Here is a 21,236-nt window from a genome sequence, read left to right on the forward strand (position 1 = left end):
CACACACACACACACACACACACACACACACACACACACACACACACTGGAATATTACTCAGCCATCAAAAAGAATGAAATCTTACTATTTGTAACGATGTGGGTGGAACAAGAGGGTATTATACTAAGCGAAATAAGTCAATCAGAGAAAAACAAATACCATGTGATTTCACTCATGTGGAATTTAAGAAACAAAACAGATGAACATAGGGGAAGGGAAGGAAAAATAAAATAAAATGAAAACAGAAAGGGAAGCAAACCATAAGAGACTCTTAACTATAGGGAACAAACTGAGGGTTGCTGGAGGAGAGGTAGGTGGGAGCATGAGGTAACTGGGTGATGGGCATTAAGGAGGGCACATGAAGTAATGAGCACTGGGAGTTGTATGCAACTCATGAATCACTAAATTCTACCTCTGAAACAAACAAAACACTGTATGTTAACTAAACTGAATTTAAATAAAACATTTAAAAAAATAATAAATAAAAACAAAAATAAAAAAACCAATACTCGTCAGGCAGATCCAGGCTGTGTGGGTCTGGAAGCTTTGACTGTTTTTCAAGCTCCTTTAAGGAAAGAGATACAAAATCACACATTCAAATCTAGGTACAAAAGAGAGTACTTATTTGGGATTTTAAAGAAATTCACAAGTTACTAGAGCCTTGGAAATTTAGGTCCCTTTCTTCTGAGATTTCTTTAGTCAGTTTCCCAGAAATGCTCACCTAGAAATGCTTCCTGTTGGTGACCTGGTTTCCCCTCCCCACGTAGAATATTCTGGCCCCAGCATTCACAGGGCATATGAAAGTCATGGGCTAGAAGTTTAAGCTTTCTTAGGCTCTCCATAAATCTACAGTGATACCGGTACTAGGTGGAAGAATTTAACATGGCTGATGAGACCATGTATGAACAGCAAAGCATAATCATTAAGTTTACCAAAAGGACAATGGTTCACTTATCAAGTCAAATACCATAATATCCAAGAACAGCCCTGGAGGAGAGAATCAGTTCCCTAATTTTAGATCCTGAGAAGAAAATAACTGATCAAATATTCAGATTCTAGGGAAAAGAGGTTACATTACCAGTTCTAAAGCTGCCCCAACAACAATGGTTAATAAACCACTGAATACTGCAGGGAGGCTCATGGGTAATGAAAATGATCCAGAAGGCACATTTGCTCTACTCATTTTACGAGCAAATGACTCCCCATTGCACTAGTTTATGATTTAAATTAAATCAAAGAATATAAAGTAATTAATAAGCATATGAAACTATCTTGAAATTAATGACTCAAAGAAGCTTTAATGACAGAAATGGGCAAAATAACATTATTAAAAATTCTAAGGACACAATCCCAAACAAGAATCCAAATAAGTAGTTACAAGAGGGGAAAAATGTCCTAACACATCTAGATAGGAGGATATAGGAGTGCAGTTAATAAGCATTCTGGTTCTCTGGACATCACTAAAATCTGGTTTTTGACCTCCAAGTCTACAATGGAAATATAATAAACAAATTACCTGATGGAATTATATTCAGAATAGTGTGCAGTTGAGCCAAACACTTGATTTCATACAACTTTCTCCTTTGAATTTCCTTAATACTTGAGTGATAACCATTTTATACCATTATGGTTTACCCCTCGTATTGCAGATACACATTCTATTATTAAATAATTGTGGTTATTTAAGAACTAGATAACAATTTATTTTTTCTTTCAATTTAACTATTTTTTTTCAAATAGCTACTAAGTTGTTAGGACATAAATACTTACTAAGTTATTTGGAAAACTACATAATAAATGAAACCATTATGTATTACTTTTACATTAGTGGCACCAGGAAAAAACTGAGACTAAGCATACCATGAACAATAAAATTTGGAAACGTGGTGTTAGATGAGTACCCAGCATGTAATAATTCCTACTAAGTGTTAGTCAGTGTAACGAACAATATACATGATATAAATATTTCAATGAGCTAAGAATTTGTCTACCACTTTCTTTCAATAGCATCAAACTAAAAGAACCCAGGGAGGAAAACAGAGAGAGCAGAGGAGGAAAGATTAAGCAAGGAATCCAAAGGAAATAAAATCACTTCGTGTTTTTGATCAATAGCAAGTCAAGTGTGGCTTAGCACTTTATTAAACCCCAAGGAAGGAGCATGATTAGAATTTTGCCACTTGATGCATTTCTTCTACAAGGATGGTCGGATGATTGGAATGTCATCAGGAGGCCACCCACTTACCTCCCCTACAGGATGACTCAAATGTCAGAAGTACTATAGCACTCTGAAAGTCATCTACACATGCCCACCCCCACCGATGACACACACATTGACTTCTCCAGCTTTGTTCTTTTCCCTGAACTCCAGTCTCACATCCTACCGCTTACCTGACATACCCATGTGGATGTCTAACAGACATTGAAAATGTTGCATGTCCAAAAAACCCCACCTGTTACTTTCCCTCCTGTGCACACTGCCCTCACACCTCCAGATATGCCCCCACCTAAAGCCTTCCTCATCTCAGTAAATGGTAACTCCATTCTAGAGGTTGCTCAGGCCAAAACCCATGGACTCATCTTGATGCCTCTTTCTCTCAAGCCCCACATGCCATACATAAGTCCTGTGGGCTTCTGATGCATCTCACGTCTGGCACACAGCCCTAGCTACCACTCCTTCTGCCAGGACTATTGCAGTAGCCCCAAAGTCTCCTTGCCTCCCTACAGTCTACTCCCCAGGTAGTAGCTGGAGTGATCATTTAAAAATATTAACCAGACTGCATTACCTTAAAGCCATCTGATGGTTCCTCATTGCTTCTGGAATAAATTCCAAACTCTACCATGATGTCCAAGGCCTTTCATGATTACACCCTGATACTTCTTTGATCTTGTTACCTGATCAGCTTGACCTACTTTTTTTTCATAGCACTTATTATCACCTGATGGTACATTATATATTTTTGGTTTACATTTTCTATTTCTCCCCGCCTAGAATGTCAACTAAAAGAGGAAGAGCTCTACATGTTATGGTCATTGCTGTATCCCCAGTGCTTAGAATAGCAAGCAGTCAATAAATATTAATTAAAATGAGATATTTTGGCCTCATACTTTAGGAACTCAGTCTGGATGGCAATGTAACTATTGAGAATGTCATGGCTGCCATGGCGACATGAATTAGAGACTGAAGATATTTGGGAGGGAATATATTTTTAGAAACAATAACATCTTTTTATACTTTGGGACTTTAAAGTATATTAAACCTTTTCACATACATAATCTCATTTGACCCTGTAACTCTGTGATGTCAGCATGGCAGGAATTATTACCCCATTTTGAAAATGTAGAAACACTCTGAGAGAGGGTGAGATTTCCCCAAGATCACCCAGTGCTTATGACACCCAGGGGAATGAGTATATTTTGGAACTTCCGTGGTAGGAGGAAGTGTAAAGTCGTGGCTTAGGGATACACACTTTGGGACCAGTCAGATCCGGGACTGAATTCTCACACTTCCACTTACCAGCGGGACATTTAGTTTCTCCATCTGTAAAGAGGAGCTATAAGATCAATCGGAAGAACTTATGTACAGCTCCCAGTGCTGTAAGTGCCTGGCACAGAGAAGACGGAGGGTTCATTTGCATGGGTGTGTCTGTGTTTTTATTAGACACTAAGATGTTTTGAAGAAACTAGTTCAGCCTGGTCTCCAGATAGTCATTTGGGATTCGTGATGGAATCACTAAATCCAGAAGGAAATTCCTCATGGCAGATTCCTATCTGTTCCATTTTAAGACAAAGGGAATGTTGTGTAGTCTTCTTTCCAGGTTGTGAGCTAAAAATCTCCCAGGCCATTCTGCACCCTTTGAACTTGAACACCTCAAGATGCTACCTGAGACGCCTAATTACTTTGGGATCAAAAAACCATTTCAAACAACCATCTACCCAGCAAGTCTAGTATATTCAAGGCCTTGGACTCAACTCCTTGGGTTTAGATGCTGAGAAGCCATCTGTTCTCTTGAATTCAAATCCCAGAACCCTTGTGCATCAGCAACATTTGGGAGTTATAAAAAACATCAATGCTCAGGCTCCTCCCCGAGAGACTCAGATTCACTTACTCTGGAACAGAGATGCTCCATCTTTAGTGTACACCTGAATCACCAGGAGGTCTTGCTAAGACACAGATTTCTGGTGCCCTCCCCTTCAGGTCTGGTTTAGTAGTTCCAGGTGGGGCCCAAGATAGTGCATGTTAGGTACATGTCATTTTAGGTGAATTTGCATTTCAAGCGTCGCTGCTGGCCTCAGGACCACACTTTGAGAACATGTGAATAGGATAGGAGTGTGAGTGCCCTAAGAGCCTAATGCAATTAATCTACCATCTCAGAGTGATGATCAGTTATATTAGTAAGTTCTTGAATGATGCACTTTCCTTCTGTAACAGACATTAAAGCACTATACACTTCGTTCCTGGGGCTTTTATTCTTCACTCAATCTCTCGATAGTTTTATCCATGACACAATACAGGGCCATCCCCAGATAATGGCTCACATTCCCTCTATCGTTTGTTCTTTAGGAACGCAGCACCCTGACGGGCCCACCTGAGCTTCTGCAGTCCCTTCCCATTTAGATCTGAAGAATATTCCATGTGGTTATGATGGTGTAAAATGAAGCCCTTATTGTGAAGACCTCTGCCCAGGAAGATTTGGGCTTAGCCAAGCAGCCAGTGGTTAAAGTGCTGACGACCCAAGACTATATTCATCAGTCCGAAGCAAGGATGAGGAGGAAGCAGTGCTTTTAGTGGAAGGTTGGAGCTCAGAATTCTACAGAGCAATTTCAGGAACAACCGGGCTCTGAAGGTTATTTCCCCAGAGCTCTCTGGAGCTTTGGGTCAGAGGAGGCAGGGGAAGTCAGTGGCTGCCAGGAGGCCCCTGCCCACCTTTAGACTAGATTGGCTGCTCAGCCTCACCGACTGGAATGTGAAAAGCTCTTCCCTGGTGCTGCCCAGGTTCGCTCATGACCAGGATGCTGTGGGGCAGAGGTCTCCTACTGCACATGAGACTCGGGACTCAGGATCAGGACTCTCAGCTTCTTCCACGTCATTGCAGACAGAGGCGTAACATTTCCTCTGGACCACACACTCTGTTAAATAGAGGCTTGCAGCTGAAGCCCTTGCGTGTAGGTAATGATGAGGGGAAGATGCAGCTGGGACAACTAATTAGGTAATACCATGTTCGGAAGAAAAGAGGACCGTTTTAGAGACATGCAGGACACACAGAATGCACTTGATCCTCAGAATGTGCCAAGACAAAAATAGCCACCCTTTCATCACTAAGTTGCAAAAATCACTTTACAAATAAATACCCAGAGCTTACTCTGCCCACCTCATCTCCTATTCACTGCTGAGATTTAATCAATAGAGACTCATTATGTTTACTCTTAAATAAGTACTGTCTTTATCTATGACCCTGAAAAAGAACAGAACGTTCTTTTAGGTAGCAAGAAGAAGAAAGAATAGCAGAAGCTTACAGGACCCCTTTTCATCACCTGGCTCTTGTGGCTTACCCGGTGCTGCCTCTCACAGTTGTACTCAATCAGCCCTCGCAGCCAGGAGATGCTCTGTTCGCCTCGTCTTCTCCATAAGAGGGACTCTTCACTCGCACCTTCCCTCTTCAGATAAACACTCAGCAGGCCGGTCCCTGCCCCAGACATGTGGTAGAAAAAGGTCAAGCACTGTTTGATGGCGACTCCCCTCAGAGGCCAGGACAAGAGCTGTGCTTTTTGTCCATACACCATGTGGGAGGCCTCGATGTACATGTAGTAGCCTGGAAAGCAACACAAAATCAGGTATTGTCAAACATGCGCACACACACACACATATGCACATGCGCAAGGAATATTCCCTTCTTTCTCTTCTGAGTAGTGTTCCTGGAAACAAATTAAATGAATGACTTCACCACCATCCTGAGGAAGGACGTTATAATTTTGGAGAATATAATCCAAGAGGAATAGACATGCTACACAATCTAGACCATCAAAATAATTCTTTTCTCTTAATAATTTAAAATTCATTTTAAAATATAGGATGTAATTAATGTTATTATTATAATACTAGCATTATGCCACGGATGTGGTGAGTAACATATGGGACTTTACCCTACTAATTCATGGACAATGTTCTGGAGCTTCTAGACATGGGTTTTGGGGAGACAGCATGGATTTTGTAGTCAGGTAGGTAGGTCTGGGTTCAAGTCTTGATTCTAATATTTGATCCTGGTCTAAGGAATTATCCTCTCTCAACCTATATTCATCATTTTGAAATAAGGATTAATACTATCTGTTTATACATATATAAATATATGTAAATTATATTACATTTACTTTTCCTGTCTTATTTTTAATTTGTTTTTAATTTGCTGGTTTCAGGCAGAAGATTTGTCTGCACATAAATAAAACAGTGGTGTGCTGGAACCAGCCTCCATTGGCTCCCAAGAGTCAATTGGGTGGCTTCCGTTGGTAGGTCCAAATGACTTCATGTTGGTAGTTTGAAATGGGCCATGATGGATGTATTTGCCCCATAGAAAGCAGACATAGCTACAAATCAGCCATGGCCCCCCACCCCCCAGTATAACTGGTTAGTGTTAAATAATTACCATCCAGCCACTTAAATAAGGCATAATGCTATATATGAATAGTAATTTCTAGGTTAACATCCCAGTGATATAATTCTGTAGACCTGAGGCTCATTTTAGAAAAGGTCCTGGACTTCATATCTGTAGTTCTTAACCCTGGGTCATTTGATAAAAGTTTATGTCTCTTCCACCTGAAAAACTACGCACAAATGTCTGCATGCATTTTTATCTTCTTGGCCCACACTGATTTTTTTTTTTAAAGATTTTATTTATTTATTTGAGAGAGAGAGAGAATGAGAGATAGAAAGCACGAGAGGGAAAAGGGTCAGAGGGAGAAGCAGACTCCCTGCTGAGCAGGAAGCCCGATGTGGGACTCGATCCTGGGACTCCAGGATCATGACCTGAGCTGAAGGCAGTCGTTTAACCAACTGAGCCACCCAGGCGCCCGGCCCACACTGATTTTTTAATATACATGATGTAAAACATAATCTTTATGTAGTGTTCAGTTATTCTTTCATGCAGAAATTAATGGCCAAAGTGAGGGTAAAAAAAAAAAAAGAGAGCCCAAATACTGCATGCAGATGAAATGGTCTCTAGGGCATCTTTCTTTACAGTTGGATGTTTAATTAATTCGCTCTAGTCATTTCCCCAAAATGCAAGGCTTGAAATATCCCAACCAGGATTGATCAGAAGCTCCATCTGTGCTTCTGCAGGGCATTCCTTCTTTCTCCCACTTCCACACACACAGACCTGAGAAGTCCCACAGGCTGTTGAAGAGGTGGGAGAAATAGTCCTGCTTAGGTGGGTCTTATCAAACTGTATGCACTGTGCAACACCTTCCCCCAGTGTTCCACTCAGTAAAGTCGTCGGGCTGCGAAACCGGGCCATCAGAGTCATGGGATGTGGCCTTCATCAACCAGCCTTGCCCAGGATCTCCCTTAAAATATTACAAATGATACTGCCTGTGTTTCTGGAGTGTTCACCAATGACATCCTCTTCACTAAACCAACGGTCAATATTCAGCCCTTGTTGTTTCTGTCTCATCTGTAGCATTGACGATAATACATCACTTCTGCCTCCAACAAGTACTTTCTTTTTTTTTTAAGATTTTATTTATTTATTTGAGAGAGAGAGGGCGAGGGGGGGGGGGACAAGCAGGGGGAGCAGCAGAGGGAGAGGGAGAAGCAGACTCCCCACTGAGCTGGGAGCCCGATGTGGGACTCGATCCCAGGACCCTGGGATCATGACCTTAACCGACTGAGCCATCCAGGTGCCCCCTACAAGTATTTGCTTAACTTGGTTTGCAGGACGCCTACTGTTCTGGTTTTTCTCCCACTTCACTGGTCTCTCCTTTGCTAGTTCATCCTTTCTTCTCTGACCTTGTGCCCTTGGAGTGCTCCAAGGCCCTGGTCTCAAACTGCTTTATTTTCACTAACTAAGTGATCATCATTTCACACGTGAGTGATCTCATCTTGTTCCATGGCTTTTAATGCTACATATGTTATTGTAGCACAAATTTAAATTTCCACCCCTTTGCTGAAACCCAAATGTGTTTATTCAGACTGCCTAATGGACATCTCCCCTTGTCAAATAGATACCTCCAACTAAACATGTCCAAAACTAAACTCCAACAGCTCACCCTGAAACCCACTCTACCCTTTTTGGTTGGCCAGGCCCCAAACCTGGAAGTCCTGCACCACCCCCTCCTCCCCTCACTCTCACATCCAGGTTGTCAGAAGTCCCACTGCTCTATCTTCAAAACATGTCCAGAATCCGGTTATTTCTCTTCTCACCACCTCCCTGCTACCTCCTGATCTGAGGCACTAGTATTTCTCACTTGGATTAATGCAATACTTGTTAGCTAGTCTGCCTGTCTCTGCCCTTAATCTCTCCAATCTCATCTCAACATAGTACCCATAGTGAACAGAAGCTAAATCTTACCACTCCTCTGCTCAAAACCTTCCACTGATTCGGCATTTCCCTCAGAGTAAAAGCTGAAGGCCTGAGAATGGCTTTTAGGACCCTATAATCTCTTAACAATTTTCTTACCTCGATTTCTACCACATTCTTCTGCTACTGCCTTTCTTCTTACTCATTCTGTATTGCGTGATCACATTGGTCCCTATGCTGTTCCTGGGATACAGTAGGTATGCTAACACCTCAGGGCCTTTGCATGTGCCAATCCCTCTGCCTGGAATGGCTTTCCTTCCATATCATCTCAGTCTCACACTCTCATTTCTAAGTCTTTGCTCAGATATTTCTTTTTCCATCAGGCCTATTCTGATGACACTGTTTCAAATTATAATCCCCCTCTGGCACTCCTCATTCCCTACCCTCTATTATTTCCATAGCATTTCACTGCCTCTCGACATACCATAGAGTTTTCTTATTTTTTTAGGTTTGCCTGTCTCCCTTCTCTAGAACACACATGGGCAGAGATACTTTCTTGTTCACTTCATTGTTATGCCTCCAGGTCCTAGAACATAATATATACTCAATAAATATTTGTTGAATGAACAAATGAATGCATTTTCTTCAGCAGCTCTAAGCCCCAAACCAGTTCGACCAACATCACTCCAGTTGTGTGAGGGTCTTGGCAATGACACATGCACTTGAGTAGGATGCTCCAAGGCCAAACGAAAATCCAAGTGTTGATAAAATTAAAGTCATATCAAAGCAAATGTTCTCAAACTAGTACCATGCCATTTGATGCTTTTTTTTTTAAACCAAACACATATTAGATTATTTTTTAATGTTGTTATCCTTCATTCTTTCACTGGCAAGAAAATTGCTGTACAAGAAGCACTGGGGTTTTTGTATTTTCAGCAATGAAAGGAAATTTATTATTCTTTTCTTTAACATTTTCTAACTTAAGCTAGGCTGGATGTAAAAAAAATACAGATATACATCATCTTAATAGAAGAGTATATATATTCTCTCTCTCTCTCTGTCTATATATATATATATATATAAGATTATTTATTTATTTAAGAGACAGTCAGATGGTGGGGGTAGTGGGGAGGGGCAGAGGAAGAGAGGGAGAGAAACTATAAGCAGACTCTGCGCTGAGCGCAGAGCCTGACATGGGGCTTGATCTCATGACCATGAGATCACAACCTGAGATGAAACCAAGAGTCGTATGTTTAACCAAGTACGCCATGCAGGTTAATTAAATTCTATGGAGAATAAAGTCAAAGCATGAAAATGACCATGGTTTATCACCTACCTCTGCACAAAGGTATCCCATGCTATCGCATACATAAATTAGTGGTGTAGTGCCCTGAAATCCTACCTTATTGCATGTTTAACCTAAAAAAAAAATTCCTCCAAAAAAATAAGAAGAAAATCAGAAAAATAACTTGTATCTGGCTTTGGGGTTCTCAGAAGGCCCACTTGAATCCTAAATAAAGAACCTTGACTAAAGATGAAATGCTCAGGGGCGCCTGGGTGGCTCAGTAGTTAAGCGTCTGCCTTTGGCTCAGGTCATGATCCCAGGGTCCTGGGATGGAGCCCCATGTCGGGCTCCTGGCTCTGTGGGAAGCCTGCTTCTCCCTCTCCCACTCCCCCTGCTTGTGTTCCCTCTCTCGCTGTGTCTCTCTCTGTCAAATAAATAAATAAAATCTTAAAAAAAAAAAAAAGATGAAATGCTCAGGTAGGGAAGAAAAGCAGGCTCCTCTAAAAGATGCTGTCCCCGGGAAAATGGAAAGTAGAGAGCATCAGGGCTCTGAGATGTACATCTTTGCAGAATGGAAAGGAAGCAATGGATCCATCATGAGTGAGAGATGACCTAAAAAGCACCTTCCCTCTAGTGATGACAGCATGCATCCTACTGGTAACAGTATGAATCCCAGACAGAATTAGTCTGAGATCCTGGAAGAGAGGAAAACCCTTAATAACCCCCAGGATTAAATGAAATTCTTTCCTTTTTGAGTACAATGCACTAACCATTTAGCCTCCAATGGGTGACGCATTTCTCTGGAAATGCTTTCAGCTCATGCACCACTGGGTCTCAGGTATTAGGCTGAAATCATTACCTCAGGTCTCCGGTTCCCGAGATCTTTGTGTTTCAGACCATAAAGTATGAAAGGAAATCTCCCAGGCTTTTGAGCTGTGTAATTATTCCACTTTGGGAAGACAGAGGTAACATCCAGGGGGATGTGAGTACAAGGCCTTGTGCCTTTCTGGGGCACTGACACAAGTCTATTTTTCTGGAGTAACGTTAGCCTCTCCAAAAATCCTTGATATCTTTTCTGTTAAGCACAAATGCATATTCCATGAGGTAATACCAATTAAACCAATCTAGATCAATGTCTATACATATAAACAATTTTAACATGTTTGCCAATGGATCAGAATTTGTCTCTCTGATGCACAGACCAATTATTCCTCTTGATTCCAAATATGTTTTCCCTTTTGACTTGCATGTGACACTTCCTTTTCCCAGAAAAGATCAGAGCTTCACAGAGAGCCGGTCTGTCTCACATGTGTTTGGAAAGAGGAGAAAAGCCCCATGTGTTGACAAGCTCTGCCACATTATAACTCCAAATGTTGTCTGTCTCCGCAAACAAAAGCCCTGGATGGGAGCCAGGAAGCCCCAGTGTTGAAACCTCAGACCAGCTCACATGTTCGTGTACATGAAGGATTTCAATCTGTGGAAGGGATTATTAACCTAAGTCACTTTCTCTCTGTGGGTCATTGTTTAACATTCAAGACAGGGTTCCAATGGATCTACGGGGAGATTGGGGTCCCATCTGTTCTTTGTGCAGCAACTGTGATGTGTTGAGACACACACCATATCCATAATTTGGAACAGTGAAGCAGCTGTTCCTTCAGTCTTGGTGCCTGCCCCCTCTCAGCAGGGCCGGGAAGGAACTCGAGGGGCCTGTATGAACCATGTGAACTGAACAGCTAAACTGCATTCATTAAGCTGAAGAGGAGTTTGAACAATCAGGGGATAAAAAAAAGACATCAGGACTTTGGGCAGAACCACAGCTAAATGTGTCTGTCTAAAATTACTTTTTACTATACCTTCTAAATGATTCTTAAAGCTTGTCATAAATGAGTTATTGTTTAAGGGGGATGGAGTTTCAGTTTGGGGAAATGGAAAGACTTCTGGAGATGGATGGTAGTGATGGTCGCGCAAAAGTGTAAATGCACTTTACTACCACTGAAACGCACACTTGCAAATTATTAAGATGGTAAATGTTGTGTTATGTATATATCATCAATTTTTAACAGCAGCTTGCCATAGAAGCCTTCTCTGTGTAAGTAGGTTCTGACAATATCAGGAACTAGTGTGATAAGATAAATCATAGAAGGATTGACGGACACTGAGGATTTTGATAATCTGGAGCTAATTTCTCAGATGGTTACAGACTAGCTGGGTAGCCTTCTTGCTTGTCTGGGTATCAACTACTGCAATTCTTAAAAGACAAGGACCAGGGGGCAGCTGGGTGGCTCAGTCGGTGGCTCAGTTGGTTAAGCGGCTGCCTTCAGCTCAGGTCATGATCCCAGAGTCCTGGGATCGAGTTCCCCATCAGGCTCCCTGCTCAGCAGGGAGTCCGCTTCTCCCTCTCCCTTTGCCCCTCCCCCTGCTGATGCACTCTCTCCTTCTCCCTCTCTCCCTCCCTCTCTAATAAATAAAATCTTAAAAAAACCAAAAAGACAAGGACTGGAATTCAACTGCTAATAAATTTCAGCTGTATAACAGACATATTACATATATAATTGTGGTTTTCTTTTGTCAGACAGCATAATTTTATAAATACATGTCATTATTTGGTATTTTAATGCATCCTTGATATTTCTATCACACAAGAGGGAATGTTCTTAGAAATGAAGACTTCACCCTTAATTATTAAAAATATGGAAGACTTATTGAAACATTAAACGATATCACAAAAGAAACAGATGCTGTCTCTCTCTGGAAAATCATTAAGAAAATGATGAATAGCTGCTTTTCTAGAAAGCAGTTGTGGGGAGGCAGGCCTGGAGGACTTTTAATCTATTGGCCAGTAGACTCAGTGAGCTAGGAAATGTTACAATTGAAGGCATTTTCTCACTAAACTGGATAGTTATCTATTGATTTATTTATCCCACTATCTCTGGGCCACAAAATCCCCGTAAACTCCAGGGCAACTAAAACTAATGTTTAGAAGGATTCTGAGAACATGGCGGCATATAAATGTTAATAAAATTCCAATAACCAATAAAATCCTGCGAACTTTAAAACCTGTCTTTACTATCTTGTAAATAAGAAGCATCTGCGTCAGGAAAGACAAATCCTGCAGAGTAGCTCCCTTCTCCATGCAAGTCCAGAGTCATCTGTCACAAATGCCTGTATTATTTCATTAATGAAGGATCCAAATCGTAGGGCAAGAGTTTTGGGTTTTTTTCTTTTGGTCTTTGTTATTATTTTACTAGCATGACTGGTCCTACTACATGACTGACTTAATCATTGGAAATATTTCCCAAACTTTAGTCATACAAATACCAATTTCATGATTTGATTTTGTCTGTCCACAAATCTGCAGTATTATCCACTTATATTTTTCTATAAATAGATTCCATTTTTATTACATAAATACATTTATTCAAATAGGAAACTTTTATTAGCATGAAAGCAGGAAAAAAGCTGTACATCTGGGAAATAATGGGTTTGATGGAGTGGTTAGGTATTTTTCCTATACATGGATATGAGTATCAAATTAAAAAATATTCATCCACATAACACTTAAATTACCCAGTGGTAGTCTGGAAAACATTGTTTTAAGGTCTACCAAGCGTTCTGGTTTACGACTAAGTCATTTTACCTGTAGTCATAGGCCACGATTTTCTATTTATAAAAGCACAGATGATGATACAGAACAATGATTCCAAGAAAGCATTCCAGAGATGAACATCACATTTTATCAAAGTTTCACTAGTTATAAAAAATAACAGGGGTGCCTGGGTGGCTCAGTCAGTTAAGCATCTGACTGTGGCTCAGGGTCCTGGGATCAAGCCCCGCATCGGGCTCCTTGCTCAGGGGGAGTCTTGTCTCTCTCCCTCTACCCTCTGCCCCTCCCTGCTGCTGGTGTGTGCACGCTCTCTCTCTCTCAAATAAATAAATAGAGTCTTTTAAAAATTGTAAAAATAATACAATTCATTTGAGTGGAGCTGATACAGTATCAAAGCTTTTCACAAATATAATCTTAGTTATGATCATCATAGCAACCCTAAGAGATTCACAGGACATCTCTTGTTAACTTTATTTTATATTAGGGGAAACTGAGGCTCAGAGAACTTGTGTGACCATGCCGCAGGCTATGAAGGCAGTAAGTGGCAGAGTCATCTCACTGTTCATTGATGTTTCCACTAGACGACACCACTAGATTTTGGAAAGATTTATCGCATCGCCAGATAGTAAATCGGGAACTACAGCTCCCTTGAAATTGCTATGTATGATGATGTGTTGAGTCTAAGAAACACAATAAACTGGCATGTCCATATGGACATGTGGCTTTTGTGAGCTTCTCTTTTTATTTAATGGGCCTATATTTACTGCCCGTCTAATGCAGTTGTCTCTAAACAGCTCTGTATGCCTTTCCTCTTCCTATTTCCTTCTTGAGTGTGTTCTTCCAAGTGTAAACTGATAGGCTTGAAGGACGGAAAGTGAAAAGGTAGAATGCAGTCTCCAAGACCAGAAACTTCCATTCACAGGGCTTCTCTTTAATTTATCTCTTTACTTAATTTGCCTGAGGTAGACCTGACTCCAGGGCGTTTGTCAAAAGCAATCAGTTAAACAAGTGTTTAACATTGCAACCGCCTGAGCTGATATTAACAATTGAAGCTAACAAAAGACTGACCAAAAATTTTTAAAGAAAAAAACTAGGTCATGGGATGGCCATGGGCGGAGGGCAGGGAGGGGCTTTGCAAAGCTCCAAAATATTCTTGGCAACCTCCATGGCTTCTCAGAGGTTCCCATAGGATCAAGCAACCAACTGGACACAATAGTGGCCAAGTTAACGAGGCGTCCTTGTATCAGTTCTCCCTCCTTTCTTGCTTTCCTACCCTCGTTCCACACTTCGGCTCCTTGGGACCACAGCTCCAAAAACACAACCTGTATACAAACCTGTATCTTGGGCTTCACTTTCTTGGGAATCCTACCTGAGAGTGTCCTACAGACCAACCCAGTAGAATCATTTACAGCTCCCGGAAGCCGCCCCGATACTTAGGGGTCCCATACTTTGCACGCACCACCCCCTTGTTCTGAAACGCCCCCTCACCCTGCCGTCTTCATGGTGAGCGCTCACTCATCCTTCAAGACGCTCCCAAGGAGAGCTAGCTGCCTCTCTCTGTGTGGTTCCATCTCCTCTAGGACTTAGCCCTCTTATTTTACTTATTATAATTTGGGGGCAATTATTTGGTGCACAAGGCATAGTCGATGCTCAGAAAATGGGGCATAAATCAGGATCTTCTGGATTTATGACTGCTCCCAGTTCTAAGATGTTTCATCTTATAGACATGTAGCCTGTGAAACTGGTGGCTCGAACAAATAAATGTTTTAAAGGGAACCTTGTTGCTTCTGCTTTAATTTTTGAACAGGTGACACTTGTCATATTGGGGTCTGAGAGCCAATATATCCGCCTACATGTGGCTCCAGCCATTGGACTCCAGAGAAAGAAGCAGCCACCCTTTCAGGCTTTAGGATACACAATAGGTGTGCAGGTTACAGCACTGGAGTTCAGTTTATAACATTGGTTCACTGACATCAGAAATAGCTCAGAAAAGAATTTACTTTCTGCTAGATGCATTTCTATAGAGGTCTAAAAATAACATGAGTTTGAACATATCCTTTCCAAGAGAAGATACCCCTCTTTGGTTGAAAGGTGTTGGGGTGAGATCATGCTGCTATATGAAGAATTGTGCCTTTCACATATAAGCTGTCACAGCTGTTCCAGGTCGTTTGTGGTCTCTTAGTGTCATGTAGGCGGGGAAACTCCGGTAAGACAGTGTGGACAGAATATGGCCATTAGAGACTGACGTTCCTGAGATTCTGTCCCTACTCTACCTGTTACTACTATGTGGCCCTGGAAAAACACTTAACTTCTCTGAGCTTTGGTTTTCTCATGTGAAAAACAGGCATCCACTTACTTTACTTCCACTGACTTCGTGGTAAGGATGTGTTTACAGACTGAATGGCTATGTCCTCCCCCAGATTTATATGTTGAAATCCTATCCCCCAACGTGATGATATTAGGAGGTGGGGCCCTTGGGAGCTGATTAGATCATGAGGGGTGAATTCTTTTCAATGGGATTAGTACCCCTTTAAAAGAGAACCCAGAGAGAGCTCTTGCCCCTTCAGCCACGTGGGCACATAGCGACAAGATGGCCGTCTATGAACCAGGAAGCAGGCTCTCACCGAGTCTGTTGGCGCCCTGATCTTGAACTTTCCAGCCTTCAGAACTGAGAGAAAGAAATGTTTGTTGTTTAAGCCATCCAGTCTGTGGTACTTTTGTTATAGCAGCTCAAACTAAGACAAGATGTAAAGTTCCCAGTGTAGTGCCTACACAGGGTAAATGTTCCATAAATGATCACTAGCTAACATTATTTCCCTAGTAAAGTAATTGTTTAAGTAATTTTAAGAACAAAACCAAAACACCTTCAATCCAATTCTATGTATGTAGGTACCCACAGCAAACTTTGCGGCCTCATCTGCATTACTGTAGATAGGCATAAAAAGATCTAACCTGTAAAAGATTTTCTTTCGTTAGAAAATGGAAAGGTGCTTTGAGAACCTTTTAAAAATTTACATTGAATTGGGTGAAATAAAGAATGAAGAAGAAGGCAGACCCTAGAAGCAATGTGCTGAAAAAAATCAGAATTCTCTTGGTTGTGCACCAGAGAATTTCATTGAATGTATAAAGCATTTGCTGGGATCTGAATATTGGGCACACTAAGATGTTTTTGCATTATAATCTTTGCAGAACATCCAGCCAGCTGAAACATCCTTCAAAGTTTTCAGAGACAAAGCAAACACTATCATATCATTTTCTTTAAACAAAGCCACACCAAGTTAACTAATGCATGGCCCTATAAACTGGGCAAAAGGTAAATAAAGGAGCAAACTTAGGAGTCGTTGAGTGTCTACTGAATGTGCTTCTGCTAGGTTGTCACAGACGTTGCATAGAGGGGGAGGGGGTAGAATGTGGTATACACATGAAACAAACTCATGTTATCTTAGTAGAAAGATGTAAGGGGCAGGACAAAGGCCATTTTGTGTCAGAAGAGCTCCCCCTGCTCCTTCAGTGTTCAGCACGCTGCGCTAACTCCAGGGAGGGATTCTGTTAGGTGTTGAATTGCGCCCTCCTAAAATTCACACACTGAAGCCCTAACTCAGGTACTTCAGAATGTGGCTGTGTCTGCAGATAGAGCTTTTAAAGAGGTAATGAAGTTGAAATGGGGTTGTTCGGGTGGGTCCTAATCCAACGACGAGAGCTCAGGACACAGACAACACAGACCAATGGCCAACCATGTGAGGACACAGCTGGAAGGAGGGCATCTGCAAGCCCAACAGAGAAGCCTCAGAATGAAACCAACCCTCTCAACTCCTTGAGCTTGGACTTCTAGCCTCCTGAAACGTGAGAAAATAAATTTCTGTTGTTTAATTAAGCTGCCCAGCAGTATCTGTGCTATTTTATTAAGGCAGCATTAGCAAGCTCATGCTGAGTCCAAATACCTGCCCCTCAGGTTACTTATAATCCAGTTGGGAAGTTAAAAGTGATATACACATATAGAAGGACTAGGTAAGTACCACTAGACTGGCAAGAGAGTGACTGCGGGGGAAGCAACAGCCACTGTTACCAGTGAAAAGAGAGCCAAGGGAGGAGAGAGCATGGAGATGAGGAAGGGAGGGGCAGAGACATCTTTGTTGAGTCCCTACTTCCCATAAGCACCGTGGGAGCGACTTCCATACAACGTCATCAGAGTTACTGGCCACTCTCCTCAGTCTCCTTTGCTGGCTCTTCCTCTTCCGACCTCTGAACTTTGGAGTGCTCCAAGGCTTATCCCTTGGTCCACTTTTGGGTCTACAAGGGCTCCCTTGGAGATCTCACCCAGTCATATGGTTTTCAATATCATCCATATGTCAACAACCTCCAGCTCAGCCATCTTTCCTGAACCCCTGACTGTCCACTCAACACCTCCTCTTGAATAGCCATTAAGAATCTCAAATCTGACATACTTAAAACTGAGCTTACAGTGACAACATAAATGTCACCACAATCTATGAGGTAGGTACTAATTATTTCACATATAGATAAGGATATGGAGATTTAGAGACGTTCAAAGGTGGAACTGAGATTTGAACCTTAGCAGCAGTGTAGTCCCAAACCCCTCAATTTTTAAACTCAACCAGCCTATAAATCAGGTAGATAGGTAAGGAGCTATAATTATTCTCATTTTTGAGATGACACAAATGAAACTGAGAGATTTTATATAACTTTCTCACGGTTTCATACCTAGTGAGTGGGGTATGACTCCAAAATTCATTGGTCTGTTGTATCTCCTGGAGCCTGGTGACCATCCTTGCCGTTTTCAAAGACCCTTTCCCTCCATTGCTTAATAGTTTTGCTTTGCCCTCTCTTCCATGTCCAAGACATTCCACGGACTGTTGCCCTGAAAATTCCCCTGTGGCAATCCACCACAGCATAGCTCTCTTTGAGAGTACCTTCTCTCAGATCTGCTACCACTAGCCTTCTCGGTGTCTCTGAGAAATGGAAGAAAACTATCAACCCTCCTCCCACCCAAGAAAAATGCACATAAATACAACATCGTGACTACAATGGACTCTTAACTCAAGCTGATTCGTTCTTGACCTTTCTCTACTCCTCTTCTAATAAAAAGATACCTCCCCGCTATCCTGTCTTCTAGGGGTTTTGCTAAATAAATGGCTAGTTATTTATATGTGTCAGGGAGGGCTTATAGATTCATTTATTCATTCCAAAGGCATTTTTGAGCATCTGTAGTATATAAGGTACAAGAGTAAGCCCTATGAGGATTCAAAAACAAGGTTGGCAGTACTTGCCCTTAAGACATTGTCAGTCAGAGCCAATGAGACTCACTTTTTGTGTTTTTGTTTGAGTTATTTCTTTCCACTTGATTTAGTGTCAAAAGACCTGCAGCTGCTACAGCAGTCTTGCTACCATAAGAGGATAACCTGTCTAGGATTGGAGCCAACCAAGAAAAACTGGAGCAAAGAGGTGGACAAGCAGAGAAACTGGATCCTGATCACACAGTTTTATCCTCTGCATCAAGTTGTTCCTAAAGCTAGCCCTAAGCGGATTTTTGTCTGCTACCGAGGGCAATAAACTATTCCCAACCAAAACAGTGTTAACATACAAGTTTGGATTATCTTTTTAACCTCCTGGTCTTCCAGTGACAGCCTCACATATTCTTACAGCCCCTTTAGAATCTTTACTCAGTGCTGGAAGTGGGTATCTGTTCTACTGGACCAATGATGAATCTCTTCAACATCTTGTCTTATTGAAACAACACTGTCCCAGAATCAGCCCAGCTAAAGCAGTAGGACAGAAAGGAAGGTCAGTGGTAGGACCAACCTGCACATCCTCTTCTTCGCCAGGCAAGAGTGCATTAGTATCTGAGGCCAAACGGACACTCACTGGGAAGGTGGCTGGAACTAAGAGCTCTTGAAGGGACCTAAGCCAAAACTACCAGCTGGAACCCAAGCAAAAAAAAAATCTATGTGGGTTGTACCTTGATGAACAAGTGCTAAGGGAGGAGGAGGTGGTCATGGGAGATTAGCCAGAGAGCACATTGTCAGAAATTATAAGGTGCAGTGGTTCCCCCAAAGAGCCAGTACTCAGATATCTGTTATAACAGAGGATATTCAACAGCCAAGAGGGAATCTGAAGTAGCACCATTTTAAAAGTTCTTTTCTTTCAATCTCTCTCCCACTTATCCTGATTAAAGATCACAAAATGAGGGGCAGAGAAGGAAATAAAACAAAAAAAAGAAAAGAACTTTCTTCCCTTTTATCATCCCCAAACTACAAGTTAGGCCCAAACAGAGGGAAAGAGAGGTGATTCAATTGAATGAGAGACTGAAGATTTGATTTGGATTAGATTTTGTTACACACAGAAATAGGTAACTGCTCTAATACCTCAAGAGGACTGGGAAGCTATGGGATCTGCCAAGGGATGGGGAAGGGAGGATGCTTTAGCATATGTTTGAAGAGAGCGTCCAAAGAAAGAATAAAGCTGTTCCTGATGGCAGCCCACCAAGTTTGGCCAAATCACTAACAGGTTACACTGTAGGTTGATATCTGGAGTTATTCCATAGGCTTATCTTGACGTAGGCCATAGGAAATAGCAGTAGCTAACTCACCCTTGTATGTATATATGTATGTATGTATTCATTTATTTTTAAAGATTTATATATTTATTTTAGAGAGAGACAGCACATGAGTGGGGGAAGGCCAGAGAGAGAGAGAGAGAGAGAGAGAGAGAGAGAAGCAGACTCCCTGCTGAGTGTGGAGCCCAACCTGGGGCTCCATCCCATGACCCAAGATCATGACCTAAACTGAAGTAAGAATCCAATGCTCAACTGTCTGAGCCACCCAGGTGCCCCTCACCTTTGTATTTACTGTCATAATGGCTTCTCTGCTAGGACCCTTGAGGAAATATCTCTTTGAGCTCACTATCAGGGGTAGTTCTGCTTCTCTGGACCAAACAGTGCATCCATCCAATGGATATGCCAGGTGAAACGAAGAGCATCCATGAGAAAGTTCTATTCCGCATGGAGTATTTTACCACTGACATTGTTTACAGGTGCTGCACATGGTGATAATAAATCAACGTTTAGTCTATTACATTGTACTTCATATATTTTCTACAGAAAAGGCACCCCCTTATTTCCTACACCCCTTCGTGGAGTGCTTCACCTCTTTATCCTAAGGACACAGTGAATCAGGTTTTTCATCTTTGTTTCAGCTGCTAGAAAATTAGAGTCAAATTTGCCTGTTACTGTTTCCTCCCTTGTCCGCCAGCACATTTTCCATAGGAGGCCTCAGTCCTGGCTCCAGCTTAGATCATGACATTTTTTTTCCTTCACACTGTCCCTCTCTCTTGTATTTTTAAACCCACTTCTAATTACATTATTTCTGTGTGCATATCGTTGTAAGCCCACTGAAATCCTCTTGGCACAAGATACGGAAGCAGAGTATAAACAGAAAGAAGGATCTTCAGGGCACATATTTAATGACCTATCCCAGGTGTGTAGAATCGCATGTGTCCTTCCTCCTAGACACAGGACGTACATTTGCACATTTTGCACCTTTCAAAATGCAGGAAATGGCCCCTGGAATGCTAGGTCAGGCTTTCTCAGCAAACAGCACCACATGGCGTAACTCACCTACCCCAGTAGTGTGATCTCCCTTAGGTCCCGTGTAGGAGGTGGGCGTCTCTCCCCTCCTTCTGTACCAGCTGCTCCGGTCTCTTCTCTCCTGGGTAAATGCACACTCATCTTGTTCGAAAGTACACTCTCCAGGTGCAGGTGGAAGCCTCTCTGCAGGGAAACAGAGGGTGGTGTCATTACTCTTGCCTCCAGCTAGAGCCTGG

At 41.9% G+C, this 21,236-nt stretch overlaps 1 protein-coding gene across 2 annotated transcripts in view; it reads right to left on the reverse strand.

Moving 5' to 3' along the window:
• The window catches only part of MAMDC2 (MAM domain containing 2), a 137,632-nt gene that overhangs the window by 1,764 nt on the left and 114,632 nt on the right, over window positions 1-21,236 (reverse strand). The window contains exons 11-12 of one of the 2 annotated variants that reach the window (XM_025891665.2): window positions 21,031-21,183; window positions 5,552-5,811 (exon numbers count right to left, since the gene is read on the reverse strand). In XM_025891665.2, coding sequence (XP_025747450.1) covers window positions 5,552-5,811; window positions 21,031-21,183 — 413 coding nt within the window. Of the gene's footprint in view, window positions 1-5,551; window positions 5,812-21,030; window positions 21,184-21,236 lie in introns of those variants that run through there. The other variant, XM_073878088.1, reaches the window with a different exon arrangement.

This window comes from Callorhinus ursinus, unplaced genomic scaffold (genome assembly GCF_003265705.2).
Source record: "Callorhinus ursinus isolate GAN/ISIS: 27379988/994484 unplaced genomic scaffold, GSC_fseal_2.0 scaffold28, whole genome shotgun sequence".
Classification (NCBI taxonomy): Eukaryota; Metazoa; Chordata; class Mammalia; order Carnivora; family Otariidae; genus Callorhinus; species Callorhinus ursinus.